General features: G+C 39.0%; 1 protein-coding gene across 2 annotated transcripts in view; it reads left to right on the top strand.

Moving 5' to 3' along the window:
- PRKAR1B (protein kinase cAMP-dependent type I regulatory subunit beta) overlaps window positions 1-22,780 on the top strand; it is a 91,311-nt gene that overhangs the window by 10,676 nt on the left and 57,855 nt on the right. For both annotated transcript variants that reach the window (XM_071760796.1, XM_071760797.1), the window contains exons 3-4: window positions 221-391; window positions 3,421-3,512. In XM_071760796.1, the coding sequence (XP_071616897.1) occupies window positions 221-391; window positions 3,421-3,512 (263 nt within the window). The remainder of the gene's footprint in view (window positions 1-220; window positions 392-3,420; window positions 3,513-22,780) is intronic.

Below are 22,780 nucleotides of genomic sequence, written 5' to 3'. Positions count from 1 at the left end.
GTATTGGGAATGGTGGTACCTGAACACACACTGTAGTTACCATTGGTCTTTGTGCTGCTCACATTAAATTTTTAATTTTCTTTCAGCAGTGGGAGAGTGTAAGCTGACAGTCATCCAAGTGTAGAAGTGAAGGAATTCCTGGTAGTCACAAAAGAAGAGTCTATCCAGCATTTTAGCTACATGGGTAAGAGATGTTTCATTGTGTCTTTTTGCCTTGCAGGAAGAATGCAAACAAATACTGGCTCGGCAGAAATCCAGCTCCCAGTCTGATTCTCATGATGATGAGGTTTCCCCTCCTCCTCCCAACCCGGTGGTAAAAGCGCGACGCAGGAGAGGGGGGGTCAGTGCAGAGGTGTACACTGAGGAGGATGCTGTTTCTTATGTCAGAAAGGTAATGTGCTACTGTCTGTCTGATCTTGAGATGTACAGGACACGTGGGACTCATTTTGTTCATGATTTGGACTCCTGGGTCAGCTTGTAGGATGGTGTCCTCAGGCGTGTGGACAGCTTGGCCATCTTCTTCACACTCAAGTTCTTTTGCTGCCTCCTTGACTAAATACTTTCTCCATTAGTTGGCTTCCTCATTTTCTGTTCTTTCCTTTTTGAGATGTGGTGTTTCTCTATCAGAGTTGGTAATCTTAGTAATTTTCTTGATATTCAGACTCCAGCACCTTCTGAGTTTAATCAGAACCTCACAGATTTGGAAAGCAGCCTTTTCTATTGCTGGATTTCCTGCTTTTTTTTTTATTTTCCCCCATTTCCCCCCCGAAGTCCCTTCTAGCTCAGGTGACTTGTAACGTATGTAATTCAGGTTCCCCAGACCATTCAGGAACATGGTTCTCATGTTGATTTGGTACCACCTAACCCAGGGCTCTCTGGAAGTCTGTTAGACCATACTTGAGTTACTTTATGTGACTGTTTTTGAAGAAATGCCAGTCCCAAACCAAGTAGTTTCTACAGCAGGAGCACTAATTTGGCCTTCTCTTTTTAAAACTGCCTTTTCCACAAAAGTATCTTCCTATGTGATATCCTTGGTATCTTTTACTAACTCTGCAAATTTTTTTTTGTAAACTGAGGTTATTGAAAGGCAGACATTACAGTAGTGTAGGTCAAGTTTGTGCAGGGACTTAGGCTAAAAACGCATTTCATGAGGTTGACAGATGCTACTAATGGGTTTTTGTGCATGCCTGGAGTTGTTTTAACCCAAAGAGCTTTTCCTTTGTGGGAATACATTTTGTCAGTCATGTTTTTTTGGCAGAATACTTTCTGTCTTTGCAGTCAGACGTGCTTCAGTCAGTCACTTATGATACAAGTTCATTGGGTGCTCTGGGGATTTCTGTTCCAAGAAACAAAGAATTAGGAGAGCCTTTCACCCTAAAAATAGATATGGAGGAGTATTCTTGTGGCAGTTAAATAATGCTTGGAAGTGTACAGTAAATTTTAACAGCACTGTGGTCAAGTTATTATGGCACTACACTTAAAAAAACTTGTGTCATATTTTAAAAAATACTTTCAAACACTTTCTGTGCAGTTTGCAATATCCCTCTTAAAAACTTCCATGAAGAAATCACATTTGTCTCTGAATAATGTGGGCTCCATCTGAGTCTTCTGAAAATCAAAGCAAGTATTCTTTCCCTGAGTAATTCTTTTATGTTTATAGTGGAACTTGAAGTTAACTTTGTTCCTTTCCTTTTTCAACAGTGATGCCAGTAAGTCCTGACAACTGCAGGGTTAGGCAAGAATCAGAAGAACCAAAAGATCATATTCTGTGTGTTCTGTGATTAGAGCTATTACTATTTTAATTTCCTAGAAACTGACTGAGCTTAAATAATAATAAATTAAATATTATTATTATTATTATTATTATTATTATTATTATTATTATTATTATTATTATTATTATTATTATTATCATTGAGATGGTTTCTTGTCAGGCTACAAGGCTGTAAGGAATATAGAACTGCAAAAAAACTGGAAAAATTTGTCTCAGTGCTTTCTCTTCTACCATCAGCAAATGAGTCTCATGGTAAATCCTATGGCTTTTTGTTTGTGACAGAGATTTCTAGAATACAGAAATAAAGGGAGACACTGAAAGGACAAATTATAAAACTAATTTAAAAGTGTAAAAAAGCAAGGCAAGGGTTGTGTTAGACTATTGCAAACAGATGGATTTTTAGATAGTAGCCAGGAAGAATCACTGGCTTGAATTCAGGTGTTGGGTAGGAACACATCTGGGTCATAAGCTAATTTAAAGAATCCTTAAAGGAGTGAGCTATAGGATGAGTAGTGCTAAAGGCAGTGCAATGAGTTATGTCACTGGGGAGGAAATCAAAGGAGATTTAGCTTTGTGATTTGAGCAAGCACATGGCAGGGCTCCATTCTGGGGAGCAGAAAGGAAGATCTCTGGGGAGGCTTATTTCATTGCTTCATCTCTGCAACCAGAGAAAGCAATATTTGTCAACACATCTGACATTACATGTAGTTAAGAACTAACAGAATAGGAATCTTGCTGCAAAGAGAGTTATCAGCTTGAAGAGAACATTCAGTGATTACTTGGAAGAGCAATGTAAGAAATGGGCAAGTGATTCTTCCCAACACTGATTTTGGTCAGATGCCTGGTTACTGTGACACCTAAAGAATCTCTCACTGTGTTTTCTGCATCCCTGTCCCAATAGACCCAGTTTGATTTCTGCCTTGTGGCTTTCATTGCTACAGATTTAGATTGAGAAAGGTTTGTTTATGCTAGTCCATAATCAGCCAGAAAGGTTGGAATTAAATGCCTTAGTGATTTGGTTATCTACCCTGTTGGCTCATCAGCAGCAAGCTCACCAGACAGGGTATTCTCAGCAGAGGAAAGATTCATGACTGCAATTCAATCCAGGGTTTGTTTCATAGAGTAAGAACAGAATATTGGTCAAATTCTTGTTTTATTAAACATTAAGGAATTTAGACTTTTAGATAAATTAGACTACATTTCACTCTGACACAAATATGCAGGTTATAGAAATGCTTCTGCTTCTCTAGAATGTTGCTTGTTCCCTAGTTTTAAAAGTAGGTTTCTTCTGATGTTGTTTTTGGGAAAGAAGAACATGAAATGTGTTTGCCTCAGTCCACAAGGTTTGAAGGAAGACTACACAACTGCCAGTACCTGCTAATTGAAGTATTTTATGGATATCCTACTCCCCACTCATCCTAGAGCTTATATTTCTTTTCTTTTGTCATATTGAGAACAAAAATTCTTATCCTCACATTATCAAAACTGAAATTTATTACTTTCTTAGTGGCTTTATATTATAGCCTAGGCCTGTCTAAGTGAAATTGCATCCATTATCTCAAATAGTGGAATTTGCTGCAAAGATTTCAAGTTCTATGAAGAAATGCAACTAGGCTTGTAATTACCCTTCATTCTTTTCTCTACAGGTTATTCCAAAGGACTATAAAACTATGACTGCTCTGGCAAAGGCCATCTCCAAGAATGTGCTCTTTGCTCACCTTGATGACAATGAACGAAGGTATGAGGTGCTTTATGATTTACAGGAATTTATAGCTTGACCTAAGGATAAGAAATTATATTAAATTTTAACTCAGGGATCAAAGCTGCTCTCACTGATGCATTTGAGTTGGTACACACAGGTATAGTATTATGACAGAGGGTAAAATCCCAAGCAAAAAAATGGCAAGAGCAGGTTAGAATGTATTCAGACATATTTAATAGATCCAAATCATCCATGCCTGATGAATCCGTGCCTGAACTTTATTCTGGGTTGCTTAGGAAAGTGGCTAAAGGAATCTCAGAAGCATTTGTAGTTTCTTCTGAGAGCTCAGGGAAGACAGTTCAAGTGCTGGGAGAGTGGGAAAGAAAAAGCATAATGTCTATAAGGAGGCAAAAGTGAATTTGATTAAAATTATTTTGTTCTTTGAAAAATTGGCAAAACCAAATTGTATGTAAGCACCTAAAGGAGACCAGTGAGCTCACTGACAGACAATTTGACTTTTAAGAACTTGAAAATTTCTTGGTACAACTGAGTAGTAAATCTTGTAGCTAGGGAAGGCACATCAGAGACCAAAGCTTGACTTCTAGCAACTTTTTTGACATTAATGTTTCCCAGCTAATAAAGGAAAGGTCTTCAGTGAGACCACTGTGGAGCTTATGCAAAACTGATTGGATTGCCATACCAAATAGCAGCTATTAATGGTTCATCATTCTAGTGGAAAGAAATATTGAAGTGTGGGAAAGCTTGGTCTGGTATTCATCATTATTGTCATTAATGACCTCAGTGGTGGAATGGAGTATGAATGTTAAATTCTTAGATGACATGAAGATGGGAAGGGCTGCTAAAACACTGGGAGACAAAGGTAGAATTCAGAATTATGCTGACAGCTTGGCAAAATGTTCTAGTAAGAGCAGAATGGATTGTCACTGAGCCAAGTGCAGAAAGGTGTACTTAGGCAGGAAGAACACCCTTATTACTGTAAGGGTTTTGCACTTTTAATATATCCTTGAAAAACTATTTGGAGCTTATTGTGAATCATGTTCTGAACCTCAGTCACCAATGTCAAGCTGTTTTGAAAATACTGATGCTTTACTGGGGTAACTAAAAAGGAGAACTTGCAGGATGTCCCAATGTTGGGAACATTTCAGCTGGAGCAGTGTCCAGTTTGGGCACTGAACTTCAACACTAAGCAGTTGGATGAAATTCAGGGAAGAGTGGTGGGAACAATCACATACCTGGATAACATCACTTCTGAAGAAAGAATGGGATTGGTTGCAGAAATAAAATCGGGGGCAGAGGGATGTAATAGTGGCTTATAATTGCAGATGAAAAATGGTATATGAGAAATAAAATACTGTGTGTGCTGAAGGGTAAAGAATAACAGATTCAAAGTGCAGCCCTCGAGAGTCAAGTCAAATACTAGAAGGTCTCTGACTGCTTAGGTAGGTTGTGGAGTTTCCACCACTTGAGGCCATTAAGAACAGATGAGACCACAGCCTGCCAGGAATGATGTGAATAGTGTCAGCCCTGCCTTGCAGCAGATAAGCTAAGTGATGTTGTGAGGTCCTTGCCAACCCTGCTTTTCTGTGCTTCTGTGGTTAGAAAAGAGAAAGACTTTGTCTACACTGATGTTTTTAGTACTGGCAGAACATCAGCAGTGCAGTCCTTTGGTGAGGATACACAAAAGCTTTCAGTCAAAGCATGTTTCAAGTGTGCAAATTTTGCTTCCTCTTGCAGGCGTTTACACAGTTTAATTACTTTGCAATCCTAATTATTATGATATCACATTAGCATGCAGACTTCTGGAGTAATTAGAAGTGGATTAACTTTGCACATTTCTTGTAGCTTTTTCACTGACAGCAGAGAATTTTTGTACAGAACTGCTCTAAATTCTCATTAGACCATTGGTATTCTAACATGACAGGCACTGAAAGGATAGGTTTTAAGTCTGGTACAAGGACATTTTGGTAATATCCTTTCAAAGTAGGGTGAGAGAACAAAACTGAAGCAAAAAAAGTGCTTTTTCTTGCACTGTGCTGTTTATCTTGGTCTCTCCTATCCACCCCCCGTGTCCCACTTACCTCTGTCAGCCAGGCTGTTCTGTTATGGATATTTGTTAGGAGATGTGCACAGATTCCCAAATGTGTGCTGCAGATGGGTTGTTGACCTCTTTTGTAGTGCTCAAAGTATGTCTTGACCAGGTGTTTAACCACCTCTGCTGTCAAAAGATTTAGAAGCTTCTTGGTTTCTGGAGCATACTCAGCTATGGACCAACTCCCTTGCTCAGGGATCTGTCCAGGTGCCTCATTCGAGCCTCATGATGAGCACAGCAAACTATTGCTGACACTGGGGGGAAAAAAAAGGAACTTGCAGAGGGTGCATTCATTCTGCTTTTGCAGACAGGATTACAATGAATGAATAAATCATTCTCTCTCTGCATTTTACTCTGCTCAGTCTTGACATCATGTGTGGAGAAGTCAGAAAGCTGGAGCATATAACTGCCATCACTTCCAGTGTGCATCTTGTTGATGCAGATACGTAGTTCAGTAAAGCAAGTGGTGTGTGACTTCCTTTGGGTTCTCTCCTGTTGGAATGATGAAAAGCTCAGTGCAGATATTTCATTTTCTGTGCTGCAGTGGTGGTGGTGTCTATTTTCCTCAGTGCTTTCTACACTGAAGACAGTATCATTATTTCATTTTATGCCACATTTGACCATTCGCCAAGATGTAGGAGGTGTCCGGGGGGGGGGAGGACAGGATGGACTAGCAGGGCTTAATTTCTCATTTACAATGGTTGACGCTAACATTTTTCCTTCTTCTCTGAAAATATATTATATTAATTGGCCCTCTGGCTGTGCAGTCCACGTGACTTGTGTTGCACTTGCTGCTAGGCAGCTGTGAAAGTCCTTATGTCTGACGTAAAGCCTTATTTATAAAGGCAGTGTGTAGCGTATTATCTCTGTGTCAGATATTCCATAGGAATGATTAATTGCATGAGAAGTCATGCTGAAGTTAAGGTAAACAAGTATCTTTTTGCACTGGTGTCTGAAATATTTTTGTTCAAGCCTTATTTTAGATAGCATCTTTTCATGTGTCATGCTTAAAAAAGGGTTGCCATCTATCTCATGCACACACACACATACACAATCTCTCTGGTGTAAAATTATACTGAAAGGTGCATTAAAAGGGAAACTGTCTGCATCAGTACTAAAAGCAGCAGAGCTAGTTACAATCAACTTTTGCCAAAATGTTAATTTCCAGAGTTGCTAATATTATGAAGAACATTGCAGCTCTGAAAAGTTGTGTGGCCATCCACTATTTTCTCGTGAGACTTTTCCACTGACTTCAATAAGACCTTGATTAAACTTTGCAGTAGAATCGTGGTTCTTTCCCATCGTGTGAAGAGGAAATGTGCTTTTAGCTTTAAGGGAGCTGCTCTTCTCATTTGCAAAACCTGGAATGTGTGGCTTTTTAATTGAGTTTCTGCACATGTGCACCTGATGTGTATTTTATGTGCATCCTCCTTTGCCTAGAGCTGGTCTGTCACATACTCACTGGTAGAAAAACCTCAGATTTACATGGATCTATCACATACTCACTATTCAATTTTTTTTTTTATTTGTGAAGAACTAACTGTAAAAAGTTAAAGCAACATCAGGGCTTTACAAAATTGATTTATTTGTGTGTTTTAATAGGTATAGTTTGATTGTTTATTAAAATATAGCACATCTAACAAAAATACTGGACTATATAAAATATTTCTCTGAATTACAGGCAGGGTAAATATTTATAAGCTGTGGGGAAAAGAGGGATACTAAGGGTGTGGTGGTCTTAATTATGAACTAAACAGTTTAGCAAGTTGCTGAGTACACGGATGTGTATTGGTGTGCTTGGGCGCATCCTCATTTCTTGTCTTGTTAACAGCCCAAACTCAGCTGCATTCTTTTCAGAGAAGCCTCATGTCTTATGTGCTTTGATGGGGTTTCCTTCCCTGTTCAGGGTGTGGGGCAAAGCTCTTTCACTTTAGTTCAGGCTTCGATGTATTTGCTCTGCAGTTAGGATGTATTTAAAGCCTGGGTAGTTCTGCCTGGATTTTGACAGCACTGTTGTGTCATCCTGCAGGTCCCTAGGCACATGTGCTCTAGTTTCTCTCTCCTCCTTCCCCCCACCCCATATGATGACATATTGGTTGCCTTATGTTCACATCAGAGTTTTGCCCTTCATTCTGTGTTTCTGCTCCACTTCCTCTGTGACTCCACTCACAAACTCCTGGAAGAGACTGCGTGAAGGGTTTTATAAGCTGAGCAGTGGAACATGTTAGCTAAGCTGAAATGTGACCACAGCAAAATTTTCTGGAAAAGCAGAGATTGTACTGATGTGCAAACATCATGCAGAAGCTGTGGAGATGGCCACCAAGGGGACACTTTCACAGGCAGAGAGCTACTCATGATCTCTGCAAGATCAGACACTCTGGTCCTGGCTTGGTGCTCACCAAAACCATATATATATATATATATATATACACAGTCCTGCAAAACATCTTCCTGTGTGACAGCTCTGAAGAATCTCCTTGCAACACAGAATAACTTCTGATACAAAAGGCAGTGCTGTGCACCCAGCAGAACTAGGAATTGCTCTGCTGTCTGTTCAAGGATGAGCAGCCTTGAGAGAAATCCTTGGTGGAGCTGGACCTACAGCCAGGGAAGAGGCATTTACCCTCTTTCATTTCAGTGAGGAAAAGTGATATGGCAACATTAACTGTGAGGGATTTTTGCATAATAAATGAATTTATTTTTTATAGATATGTTTTTTGCAGCAGTTTGTCTTTAAGTTCAGTTGAGGGCAGAAGCTAGCACTGTTCGTCTGCTCTTCTTTGCACAGGTGATCTATAAGGAAGTCCCAAGAAAAAAACCCCACAACATTCTTGATTATGACATTTGTACCCAATAAGAAGAACTAAAGATGAAATTGTAGACTTTGCTGAAGTGTTTATTTCAGGAAGTGCATCTTTCTTTGTAAGGTCTGGTGAAAATTTACACTTAACATCCAAGCTTTGTCTTAGGTGGCCTGTACTATAGACTCCAATGGCTGAATAAGGGAAGAAGTTCCTTGTGATCTTACCCCTCCTGGGTCCAATGCTCAGGAGTCAGATCCATTCTGAAGGCCTTTAAGAGCTCACATAAACTTTCCCCCTTCTTCTGGTCTGGGAGTTTTGCAGATTGGAGAGCTCAGCAAGGCAATTGCCTTGTACTGATGCCCCCTCTGCTGCTTTGGTTTTGTTCAGTCAGCAGACAGTGAATGATTTCTATCTATGCAAAGGCAGAATTAAACTCAGAACTTGGCAGCTTTTTCTTCCTCCCCGCCTCTTGGATTTCCAGCAGATTAACATCCTGTAAAGCTTCCTAGTTGTGAAATGGTGTGTAAAGTCAAGACTCATGACAAGGGGCTAGTCTGATTCTTGTAATCTCTTCTAACCTAGCAGTGTAGCTAGCAAGAGTTTTTATTGGTTCAGAACATAAGTACACCCACTTGGGCTTTGCCATGGTGTTAAATAGTAAAGGGGGAGAAATGGAAGAGATTGATTCTGTGGATAAAAAGAAAAAAGATTTTTTTTTCGTCATTCCATTGGCAGGATGTTCTGTTGGGGGGCAGCCACTGAGAGGGGGACAGTGAGAAGGTTCACAGGTGACTTGCTGTGGGAATAGAAGTTAGAGCCAAAGCTGATGGTTGCCAAGGAGGAGAAGGAAATATAACTGAAGAATAACCTGTGGGTGAGAGAGCAGGAGTGAGAGCAGCAGGGCTGTCAGTCTTGGTTTCAGGATGCCAGTGCCTGTCTGCCCTGCTGTGAGGCATGAGCCACATCTGTCAGTCACTCTTCAGAAGCTTGGTGGCCTCCTGAATCCATAAAGAAGTTAAATGATTAAACATTCACCATATCTGCATGCAAATATTATGTAAAATTTAGATGTAAAACTTGTTCATCAGGGAGTAAAGAGAGTAGATAAATATTCAACATGCACTTCCAGACTCCACTTTTGGCACTCTGGCTAATACTGTAATTTTTACAAGCATTTATCCTTTATTACTAGTGTACAGGCAGTTTTAATGCCTGCAACAGCTTTCAGAATACTTTTATGGTTTTTATTACTGGGATTAATAATAAATCGGTTTGCTTGACCAGTATGCTGGTGTGAAACTACTTTGGAAATGAGTCAGGAAATTGTATTTAATGCTTTTACTAAAGTAAAAAGTTCTAATAAAGGTGCAAAAATGGCAAATGAACTAAAATGAACATAATGAACTAAAAAGTAGATAAAACTGCTGTATTTATTACAGCAACACACAGTATTGCATTTATTCTTGTGTGTTGCTTGCATGGCAAAGATATGAGAGTAAAGGGTATTTTTTATTTTCTGTGCTTGTCTGAGCCAAAATGTAAAGATGAAAATTGGCACTTGTACTGGGCATGCAAGCCAACCAATAGTTTTCTTCAAGCAAAAGTTCATATCCTTTTCACAGCATCCTCAAAACCACTGTGGAGGGCATGTGCTGCTGTGATACTGCAGATAAAATTGGAGGCAATTTGTAGATACTGTCATCTTGCTGTCAGCATTTCAGAAAAATGTTCTACTACCTTCTTACAAGTTTGTTTAAGTAACCTGTGTTCTGCAGCTCAGGCAGTACTGAAAGCCATGGTTGGTGCTAGAGTGGGGTCCTATAGGGACTTACTGGGCACAGACATCTGCAAGCTGAATAAATTAGTGTAAAAATTAAGCCTTCCTCAGAATGAAGACAAAGCAAGGTTCTTAAAATGTATTAAAGGCTGCCATTGAGAGCAAGTGAATAATCATCTGTCTCTGTCCCCTGAAGATAAAACATCAGAATTAGGCTAAAATTATACAAGATGGATGTAAATTAGATACACGGTAATAATTTCTAGTGTTAGGGATGCTTAAAGAGATTGTAGAATCTATAATTGCTTAAAAACTGTGTTAGGCAAATGTCTGAACATAATTTAGTTTGTTTTCTGTTTGGATGGGGAAGTCTCTTAGCTCTATTTTTTGTAATTCTTGGATCCTCAGTAGTTTATGCTTTCTATAGACATTTTTCTTATCTCCTTTATCTTTATGTAGGGTTATTATTATTTTGCACATCATCTGCTTTCTCAGCCAGATGAATCTTATTCTCCCCATCTTCCTCTGCAGACCAGGTTCCTCAGACCACTGACCATTTTAGCTGTTCTCCTTGACTTTCTCTCATTGATCTGCCTCTTTCTGGTTTCTTTTTATTTTTCACAGCAACACCATATAGTTCTACAAAATGTAATTATCATTTGGAATAATTGGATTCTTTCCTGCAGAAATGCTACCTTGGCAGTGAATTTTCACCATATATTTATGCCTTTGATTATTCCCACCCAAATATACTTAGCTGCTGTGTCTTCATTGAAAGTCCATCTATTTCCTCAGCTTGTAGTAATTTTACATCATGATGTTGTATTTTTACATCATGATGTTGTATTTTGAAGTCCTTGAAGCTCTTTTATATCTAGGTATTTTCTTCAGGTTCAAAGAACACACTCTTTATCCAGGTCAATAATGTCTTGGGTTCTTTTTTTTCAGCACAGGCACAATCTAACATGAGGAAAGTGGTTTTCCGTAGCTAACAGGTGAATTTTAGTTCTTGATCTCATATTAAAATATTTTTGAAATATTAGTGAATTTCTAGGACATGATTGCTGCTGTAAGCTTTATTCACCTCTGCATAATACCATGGTTTATTAAAGCACTGGCTGCAGGCCAGCTGGAAAGCCTCGTTGTATGTGAAAGAAACCCAAGACAGCACCATTCAAGAGCAAGATGCCACAGCTATGACATATTCATTACACATCCTGTACTTTCCTTGCATTTGGAACTTAACTCTTCTGTTAAAAAACAAACACAAATTTAGCTTCTGCCTGAGCTTTGTATCTGCCAACAGTGTGCAGAACAGTGCAGGAAAAGTTCCCTTCCCTTGATACTGTGTTGGTGTTTCTGTATCTCCAGCAGTTGTGCTAAAACCACGTGGATGTTGAGGGGGGAGATTATTTACTCTGCCTGCTGTAGGCATCCATGGTAGTGGGTGCTCAAAACATTAGGAGTCTTGGGATATGGTTTCACCATGGATTTAAGCCAAATTCTGAGCTTGTACCAAAGGAGAAAGTAACAGTGAGTCCCAAACCTTGGCTCCATGTTGTTATTTCTTCATGGCCACAGTGAGCCAGATCAGCTCCCTGGAAAGGGACCCTCTCTCAGAGGGCTGGTTCCCAGGCAGTTCAGGTCCTTCCTCCTAACCTCTACCTGGCTGTAGAAATCCTGTGTCTAGGCAAGGGGAGGAGAGGGCAGGGCAGGACACATGCCCTTGGAGCAGCACCAGGGGCCAAAATCTATGTAAGAGAAAGCAAAACTGCACCATAATTTCTCTCAGTAGTCATTGGACAAGTCAGAGGATGGAATTAGTTGAATACCTCTCTAATGAGCATTCGTTCCTTGCCAAGAATGCTCAAAATGAAGAACTAAGCCCCTCTGAAGATGAGATGAAAAGAAAGAATGAGATGAGAGAGAAAACTGCACAGTGAGGCATGGCAGAGTGGGAAGGAGAGGTCTTGGTTGAGTCAGGAACTTGGCTTCCTTGGGTTATGTTAGGATTATTGCTGACTAGAGAGTTGGACAGGTTTCTTCCCCCTTCTTTTTGGGAGTAGCAACAGAGAGAGGAGGATAACTGCATCATCCCAGTGCAGTCTGTGGAGGGGACACAGGAGGGTGGGCTGCATCCTGGGGAGGTTTGCAGAAGGGGGGAGTGACCACCGAGGAGATGGTCAGCAGCCTGTGGTACCTTGGGGGCAGGGGATATGCATATGTAGAAGGAACAGATTTGGTACCAAAGAGACCAAAATCTCACTGTGGGAGGCTTTTACTCTGATGATGAGTGGTGCTAGATGATCAGCCTGCCCTTTGAATTCTACCTGTAATCAACCAGGAAGAGGAAATTAATCTCTCAGATCAATGAAGACACACTAGACAAAGCTTTCCCTCTTTGGATAACACCAAGGTATTTTCCAGGTAAAACACATGGCAATCCAGCTTTCCTTTGTGCCTTTTATGCCTTGTTTATGGCCTCGATTCAGCATGGTATTTAAAAGAGCATGTTTAACTGTGAGTTGTTCCACTGCCTTGTTATGGATGTCAAAGGAACTATTCATGTATTTAAATGGAAGCACATTCAGTCCTGCTGAATCGGAGCTTGCCAATGAGGAATACTACTTAAACTAGGAAAAGTTATGGATTTTGGAAACAACAGTCATCTGGCAGCAGAGATGGAAACGAAACCAGGTAGAATTGCCCAGCCATTTGGAAAATAAATGATCCAATTCTCCATTCAAGGATTAGCCATGAATTTAACACCGACTTTATTTTCCAGTACATCCATCTCTTTTACACAAGAATTATTGTCTGTAATTACCATTGTGGTGCATGCAGGCAGCAGCCTTTAAATTAGTTATGCAAAGCCCTGCTCTCAGCAGTCATCAGGAGATTGTATCTGCTTTAGTATCAAACAATTTACAGCAGCCTGACAGTGTACAGACATTGTACTAAGGGTGTACTTTTTGTGGTGTCAATTTTTGGCCTGGTAGATAGGTTATTCTCTTAAACATAACGAAAAGCACACACATTTGGTATTTATGGATATTTTTATCTTGAGAAACAAATACTGTCAGTTCATAGCTTTTTAGAAGCTGTGATTCACCCTCAGAGTTTTGTTAGACAGTTTATATTCTTCATCACAAATACGAGTGGCGCCATTCCTAATGGAAGTTATTTTTAAATCTGCATAAAGTGGTGGTTTACATATGGGCAGTATGTCACCCATTCTGAAAAACAGAGTTAAAGCAGAGAAGTAATTTACATAAATTCTTTTTAGATCTAGAAAAAAAAAGCCCTGGGACAACTAGTGTTCATGCATGGTTATGAAAAAATCTTGAGTCTAAACTTATCTCCTCTCTCTATATAAAAGGGTAAAATTAAGACTACTGCTGAATTTAACAGGCCCTGTAAAATCTATCTACCACTGCAGTACATATGACCGTGCCTTTGTGTGCTTCTTTACACAACAATTAGCTGGCACTGGTCCTGAAAATGCGTTACCCAATGCTAAGGCTTTCCAGAATTAAACACAAAGGTTTTATAAAGGAACATCCACTCTTCTCAGCAAGTCTTTGTCTTCTGCATCAGACTAGCTGGAAACTTGTTGGGAGCAGTAATTTGTCTTTGTGCATTGACAAACAAGGTTTTATTTCAACTGAAGCTCTTTAAAATTATGCTTCCACTTTTTTTCCTTTTTTTTCTTATTTTTTTTAAGGGTTTTTTTTCGTTTTCGTTTTTTTTTTTTCCTTTTTTTCTCTCTCTTTTTTTTTTTTTTTTTTTTTTTTTTTTTTTCCCCTCTAGAAGGGTTGTAGGTAACCTGTCAACAGTTACTCCTACTCTAATAACTCTTCATTAGAGTTATTCCTCTGCAGCCTTCCATGGCTTTGAAAGCCAATGTGTCTTCAAGTGGGAGTATTATTGGTACCGGTACCAGAGGATCAACTGTATGATTAAGTTCCTTACTTTTGCATTTAGAAGAGGATGTTCAAAGAGCTTAAAGGAACTAGATATTCATGTTGATTGATATATAGTGGGAAGTGAACATTAAACTCCTATGAGCTTTTCTTGAAAATCCCCATCTTATGTTCTGAATGGTTAGACCTGTGCATTTCCATTATGAGATTACATCTGCTTAGTAACATGATGTTTGGAAAGACAGAAATAAACTGACCTTCAAACAACAAATAGTGTATAATACTGAAAGATTTAGTGGTGGGGTTTTTTTTTCCCTTATAGAAAGAGAGGATTCAACTCAACAACCAGATGAAATTTCTCTGTCATTCCAGTGCACTTAGTGGAAATACCAAGTGTAAGTTATGTTTTAATGAAAAAAAAATCTGACAAACCCAAACAATGATTTAGTTCTTGTTTTACAAGCTCCTTACTAAAGACTTCGACCTGCAGTACATCGCATCTTGTGAGGTAACAGCTGGTCTATCATTGTCTTTGTAAAAAAGTAACAGTTGCTAAGATTTCAAGAAACAAAGATGGTCTTTGAATCAACTGGAACAGCTGTAAGAGACTGACACACCATGCACTGTCAGCTGCTTAATTCAGATATTCAGACTGCCTGAAATGGGATACTTTAACCCTTTGGCACCATCGGATTCCTTTTCTCTGTATTTTTCTTTAAAAAAAGCTGGAAAAAAAATTGGTTTTCTATTTGCCTTTTGCTTTCAAAAATTAAAAAAATAGAAGCAAACCACAAAACCATCTCTTCTATTGTAGGGATTTTAATTTTTAAAATGTATTCAATGTCTTAAATATTAGCAATACACACTTGTTGACATGAAATTTGCATTAGAAAAGTATAAATGCTCCTCTGTATGGTGCATTAAGTAGAAAATATAATAGTGTCTATGGAGGAAACAGTGTCAGATGCTATTTTAAGGCATTCAGTACCTTCCCAGTTTTGTCTGTGGAAAGTGTATTTAGTATGAGGAAGCAGAATGAAGGTGAATTTATTGTATCTAGAAGGGGAAGGTAAGTGATAGTAACAGTTTCTTTAGCAGACAGAGGCATGTGAGATTCAAAATCTGGTGGCTGATGTTGGGCACATTCAGACTGGAAAAGTTTAGTTTTTTCTTTTTAGAGCAATTGGGGAACTGATCCATAATTTAAATTAACTTGGGATGTGGCAGATTTTCCATTACTTGAAGCCTTCAGATCAAGCTTGGCTCTCTTCTGTTCTTGCAGCACTTTTCTGAAGTGCTCCAGAATATTGTGGGGTTTTGTTTTTTTTTTTTAAGATGGCAAAATGTGATGACATGAAAATTTATTTCACTTAATGAAGAGTCAGCAGCGATCTCTTGTGAACAAAAGGCTTGTATGACTTTGGTTCTCCTGAAAGCCAAGCTGTTACAGCTTGGAGCCTGGCTGATTTTTGGATGCCTGAAATAGTCACAGACTGGGACTCCTGCTAAACTATTGTTTTTGTTCAGTTGCAAAGAACGGGATATTATTCAGGAGCCTCCAAGATTTTTGTAGTCTGTGTTAGTTGGTATCAGGGAAGCTGGAAGTTGCCTTAGCATCTGTTCAGCAGTCAACTCAGTGCTGCCCATCATGGGAATTATCTTGGTGATGGAAAAGGTGAAGCTCCAGGCAAGTGGTAGCCTGAGCCCTCTGCTTTGAGGGCTGCTGGTCAGAGAAAGTGACAAGGCTCTCTCTTTTCTGAGCACTGTTTTCTTTCCCAAAGATCCATGCTGGCTCAGGCTTGGTATTTCCAAGCCGTGCAGTGTTGGCTTCTTATAAAAACTCTCACTGATCACATATAACCTCCTGTCGTGTTCTCTGCACTCCTAAGTCCAGACCCTAAGCCAACTGAGTAACTGACAATTTTTGTCACTATTTGCAGAATCAAGTTTAGTTTATTCTTCTTCTTGAGGATATAAATGTGGAAGGGTCTGAAAATTGTTTGCTAATGTGAATGAATAGCCTAGAGTACAGGCTGAGATAAATAGAATGATTTTCTAGATGTGATAATTGTAGTAATAAGAATAAACTGTGCAATCTAGAGCTTTAATTCTCATTAATAGGAAAGCACTTCACTATCCTCATAGGATATTTTGTATTATCAGTTACTGCAGGGCCCATGTTAAAGCTACACTTCCTGACAGCCCCCTCTCCATTTTGTTTTCATTAAACCATATTTCAGTTCAAGTTTTCATATCTTTTTATTTTTCATATGTCTGATGGTGTGTGAGGTTTTTTGTCATGAGAAGTCCAGGTGAAACGAGACATAAGCCAACATATTTATATATTTTCTGAAGATATTTTTTACTTGTTTTATTCTTTTTTTTTTTTGGAAAGATTTATAAGAAGACTTGGGAATGGTCACTCTTCTTTTCCCTAACAGAGGCAAGCCACTATCTTATGAGGTGAATGGAAATTACTTTTTAATAACCAGAAGCAGACCTTGGCCTTTTGTCACTTAATAAATTCTAAAACAGCCAACTGAACCTTCACCATCATAGACTGGATTTGCTATGTTAAAATACTGTACCAATGCCCTGCTTCCAATAACTGTTTCATCACCACAATTGACCCATGTTCCTTGTACAGCTGCTTTCTGCAACATGGTTACAACATCCATGTGGATTTTTCTTTGCTTTCAGAAACTTGGTTTAAAATAGTGATTTGGCTTAAGTTGTGTTTCATCCAAATGTGCTTGCTGTTCTTAGTGGTGTGGCATCTGTCATGTTTCCTCTCTTATTTATTGAATCACGTGCTTTGACTAAAACTTATTTCTAAAAATAGGAAATTATTTTTCTATTATAAGACAAGGTTTGATTCCTTGACAGGTAGACAAGAGCTTTGCAGCACTTTGCAAGAACAGCCCTTCCTCATCAAAACTATCCTCAGCAATGTCATTTGGTTTATCCCAGAACTAAAATATCTCTGAAATAAAGCAGCTTAGTTGCTTGGGGAATGTGTTGTAGCGCCTGGGGCTTAATGGTCTCCCTTTCACACTTACCCCACCCTCTGATACTGTCCCTTATCCTCAGAGCAGGAGGCTTTTTAATGTCTGATCACTTACAGACACATCATAATTGAATATATAGATTCCAACATCTATCAGTTTTTCTAAGCCTTCATATAACATATTAATATAGGCTTATGGTCATCTGACTTCCCACATTTCTTGGTAATAAGTAAATTTCATTTAGAGTAGAAATACCATTTACCTACTAATTTAGTGTACCTTGAGATCTTCCTATTAAAACAATTCCCTGATGAGTACAGTTACTCTGAATGTTAATGATGTGCATTTAGAGCAGTGTCAGTTCCAAAGGACCCTTTCATAGAAAATAAGATTAAGCTGTGTGGGAACAATTGAGATTCTGGAAACAGCTCTCACAGGTAGTTCTATTCTTCCAATACTTATTGCTAGAAATCAGATTAGAGTACAAGACAGACAGAGAGGAAAAGAAAATACAGCTGTGTTCTTTAGATTCCAGATCCATGTTCTTAAAGGCCATGGGTGAAATGATGAACAATTCATATGAAGGCTACAAAGAGCTTATTTCTGCTGAACTTCTCAGCATTCCTTGTTTATCCTTTTCATTGGTTTGGTTGCTTTGTTCTAGTGCCTTAGTGACACCCTCTGGCAGTGGCAGGAGAGTTTCATTGTCATTAGGGAACTCCTTAGCAGTAGGGGAGCAATCCCACAGGAAAGGCATCTGCATACCCTCTGCTTCCTTTCCCCTCAGAGCTAGTTTGGCTCAAGACAAAAATCACTCGAAGTGAATAAATGTTGTACTTGAAGGTGCCAGCTCGTTGATACAGTGAGCACCGTGTACTAAGTAGTGTTAGGCAGCTTTTTTTGTTGGTGGTGGTGGTGTTGAGCAGCTTGAAAAGTCTCCTGTTGTATTTATTTTGTTTTCATCAACTCTAAGCCAGGGTTCTCTCTTCTGGAGTGCAGCCTCTAAGCAATTCCTTACAGATGCTCTGGCTGCTGTGTGGCTCATACCAGGCCAGAGATTCACTGATCCTTTCTACCTGTGAAGCAAAATAGGATTTTTAAGGTGGGAAAGCTACTGTGAGTTGTCTGACTACTGTTAATTTTGTATTTTGCGTTGGTAATGCTTGTATTTTTTTAAACTTTTTTCCAGGCAGTATAATAGGCAAAAAGAGAAAGCTTTTGAGGCAGTTGGAACAGTGAAGCTGCTGAGGCTTGGAGAAAGGAATTAAGATGCCTAAGTTCTAATAAAGTCAAGGTGTTGGAGAATGCTTAACATTTTTTTGTTGAATCCAGCTCTGTGTCCCATTTTGATAAGCAACTTGGTGCATGTCTGCAGTGATTGAGTTAGGGCACAGCAACCCCCTGGCTGCAGCAGAGGGAGGATCTGTTCTGGGCACCTCTCCTGGCCTCTCAGCTCCCTGAATTAGCCCAGATGTGGAGGTTTCTGCTGCTGGACTCCTTCCAGCCCTCGAGCAAAGCTGAAGCCAGTGTTGCTAGAGGAACCTTCATGTGTGAATGGGGAATGGTGTCCTATTAAAGCCTTAATAGGACCTCTTGCTCTGTCCCAGAAGGACTTTTACTGATCTGCTTGGAATGAATCCTCCCCAGTCCCACAGCAGGGACTGAACTGCCCTGGACTGGTACTAAGGACTCTGAGTTTAAGTCTTCTCATCCTCATGACTAAAGATGAAGGTCTGGCTTAGCTTCTGAAAGCAGCCATGGTTGTGTCTGCCACCTGGGGTCACTGTGTTCAAGGTTATTAAAAAGAAGAGGGATAAATTAACAAAAAAAAAAAAAAAAAAAACAAAAACAAAACGCCATGAAAAAGATACTTCCAAACCCCAGCCCCTGGAGGCTAAAATTGAGATTGCCATAAATACACAAATTGAAATTTTTATTGTGTGTGAAAAATGAAGCCTGGATTTCAGTGTGTTAACAGAAGTCTGCATTAACAGGTCATAGAATTGGATAAAGCAGGAGATAAAACACCACAAGAAAAGTGTTATCTCTTGTAGACCTTTTCTTTTAGTCTGCATTTGGTTTTAGCTTTTCTACCTGATGGCTCATAGTGTGTATTACAATGGACTTTCAAGATCTTTGTAGCAGTATCATTTGATGGTGGAGAAAGCTTAAGTAGTCTTGATGCTGATCTTGTTTTACATGGGAATTAATGCACATATCTCAGTAGCTTTTCATATTATTTACACACGTGAGATTATAGGTGAATCTAATGTATATTTTGAATCTTTACCCATCTTACAGAATCTCTTAAGAGTGCTATTATCTAAACCTTTGTCTCAGCTAACCCCACATGATATATTATGTACCTGCTGTACTTCTTAAAAGCACTTTAGCTGAATTTTCAAGCTGGCTAGGCTTAAAGTTGTCAAAAAATATATTTCTGTTAAAACTCCTCAGGATGCTGTGAGGATATAAGTCTGATGCATCATGAGAGAGAAAATGCTGGCTGTGCCTTGGGAAAAAAGCATCTCCTGGCATTACAAATGCTACCTCAAACCCCATTTATTGTCACAGTGGCATCAGCAGTGTGTGTGCTGCTGAGAAACTGGGCATCCCCAGTGCTCTTTGAGAGCTGTCTCTAACACAAGCTGCAGAAGTGCTGCCTATTTGTCAAAGAGAAAGTCAAAGCTAAAGCAGTAAGGCACAGAAACCCATTTCCCACTCTCCTCTGGTCACAAATCCTTTTGTAAAGACCTGTAGGTCCCCAGAGATTTCCAGTGCTGTACCTGGCCACTGGGTGGCTTCCTTTGGAGCTGAAGAAGATAGTGTACATATATGGAATGCATTTCTTTTTCTTTTCTCAGCTAAATATTGCTGATAATTCTAGATAATGGGGCTAGACAAGACATTGCATGTAATTCTGGCTGCTATTTAGCATGAAAAAAATTGGTAAATCAATATTTTGACCCTTTTTGTCATTGTTAATTAGAAATCGTGTATAATACACTTCATGCTTTTGCTGACATATCTGTGCATTTGATCAGTCAAGAAGTACTTCATTTATAAGTATAGTTGAAGGAGAATAGGCTGGTGAGAATGGTATTGCATACAGCAGTGTTTCTTCTATAACTCTTTGCAAATGGAAAGAATCCATTCTTTGTAATACTGAAGGGTTTTATAGTCACAGTTGCCTTATTCCTGTGCCTTTTCAAATGAATCCTGTATCACTGGCACCACATCTAAATAAAATTATTTAGCATCTTTCATAATTACACGATCTCTAAAGCATCTCTAAGTAGCCCACTTTAGTCCTGTTATAATCAGTATTCTTTGGGGTAATTCATTACTGATAGCATCCTGAGGTCAGCATCAGAACATTGTGTTTTCATCTCTTATAGTGAGACAGCTCCTCATACAGGGTATCATGCTGCTGTACACATAATTAGTACTATATGAAGAATATAAATTACCATGTTAGTTTTGATGGGAATGTTGATGAGACTGGAAAGGCATCATTAATATGCTCAATAGTGCAAAATAATACTTCCGATTTTAGCTTCCTTTGCTTTTCCTTTCAACTAGTTAAGCTAAAAATATGACACAGCTGCTTTCCCTTTACACATGTGGAAGTGTGTGGAATGTGAAGCAAAGGAGAGCATTGCAACCTTTTTGGTGAGAACACCCACCACTGGGTGCTCTTAACATCTCAGCCAGAGGAGCAGGGCAGAACAGGGGGCTTGGTGGCACCACCCATCCTGGCAGCTTGGCTGGGGTGCTGTGCAGCAGCCTGGGGGGTGCTACTGCTTGCTTATCTTCAAGATAAATTGCTCACTCCTCTTGGAGTTGCTAACAGCCCTTTTTCCTTCTCTGTGGCCTCAGTTGCATTAAGCACTGTTGGGATGTCTGTCCTCAGTTAACTGCTGCTCATGGGTCAGATAGAAGATTCAGGCAGACTGGGAGAGCCTTATGGATGTAAATCAATATTTATTCATGGCACCTAACTGTGGAAAGTCTCAGGAGAAAGGAGAATCCAGGTTGTAGGACCAGATCTGCAGGAGACCAGAAGAAGGAATGAATGGCAGTAAAAAGCAAGTGCTGGGAAGCTTTGTAAAGTGTATTTATAATAATAATATAAGGTGCTCTTTGCCTGTTGTGCTTTGGACTTTTTATTAAGAATGGTAAGTAACCATTATTTGTGTTGAACACTTTTTGAATATCCTTTGCTTTTGTGGTTGATTAATAAAATTACAAAGTGAGTATCTGATCCTGAAAGTGGATCTCTGCAAACAAGCTCCTGTAATCTGGAGGAGCTCAGTGGAAGCTACTACAAGTAGGAGAATTAACTGAGATTGAATTGCTGGCTAAAGGAAAGAAGCTATGGACTGGGGGCAAATCAACAAAAAATATCGGTAGAAGAGAATTAAATTGTGCTCTTAGACAGCTCTTTTGTAAAACTAATTCAATCATAAACTCACTAATTAGTTTTTAGAAATTCTGGGAGTGGTTTGAACTTGGCTGTCTTTCATAGTCACTGAACATCTCACATAAAAGGAAATGTATTTCTAATGTGAAAAATTTTTCTTGTTACTGAAGTTTGTCTTTTCCTTAATTTTTGTTGATGTAGTGTGCAGGAGTAAAATATTTCATCAGCACAACATTGTATAGATTGCAAGTATATGATTTCAGAACCCATGTTTTCCTGTCATTTTTTAGTTTCTGTTTTTTCTTCTAGTTTTCTTAGATTATTTTAGTTCTTTGCCTCCTTGATTCAGCCCCTTAGTTGCAGAGTGACCCAGCTTTCCAAAGGCATGAAAAATCAACATAAGTAGAAGTCATATATTAAAGTAAATGTCTAACTTGCTTTTCTAAAATGCAAATGAGATATGAGAGAAGTCTCACCCATGTTTGGTATGTGTGCTGCTTGTCAAAATCCATCTATTGCACTTGGAGATTCAGTGATTGCTGGAATATTGCAGTTATTTTTCTTAAAAACCTCAGGGTTTAACTAAGAGGACATCATTGATTATAATTTCTGACCAACTTGGTTTCTCTTCCTATTTCTATTCCCATGGTATCCACAGTGATGCTACTCTGTCTTTGTCTCTTAAATCCATCAATTTTTCCACTTTTCTTGTCCTCAGTATATACTGCCTTACATCTCTCTTCCACTTTGCAATTTCTGATTTATTTCTGGCATCTGTCCAAAATTTCAGAAAAAAATTCTAGCCCTTGAGTCTTGAAAGGCAATATAAATTCCATTTTATCAACATTTGTCAATTAAAATTTGATATTACCAAGCCTGTTTATAAATAAATTGTCTATTAGAAATTTCTGTTGATTAACACCTTATCCCATTTGTTTCATATCTATAACAAGTTCATATGGGAGATGAGGAGAGATGTTTCTATGAGGCTACATACATTTACAGGTATAGAAATAAAATCCATTTACTACACCCATGTCACCCTCATTGTGTTGTACTCTTACACTTGTACACATGTGGAGGTGAGTTGCTTTGAAAGATGAACTTGTACATGGATATCTGATAAGATGTAAAACTGAAGCCTGAAATCTGGGCTGATCTCTTGAGTTTTGGTTCAGGGCCAGATTCTGGAAAATTATTTGAGTTCTGATTCAGGCAAAATCCCTGGAATATGTTCTTCTGGCAACGTTTTTGAGAAC

This window comes from Heliangelus exortis, chromosome 17 (genome assembly GCF_036169615.1).
Source record: "Heliangelus exortis chromosome 17, bHelExo1.hap1, whole genome shotgun sequence".
In the NCBI taxonomy this organism is placed as follows: domain Eukaryota; kingdom Metazoa; phylum Chordata; class Aves; order Apodiformes; family Trochilidae; genus Heliangelus; species Heliangelus exortis.
Note: the sequence above shows the minus strand (reverse complement) of the source record. Positions and strands in the feature narration are given on the sequence as shown.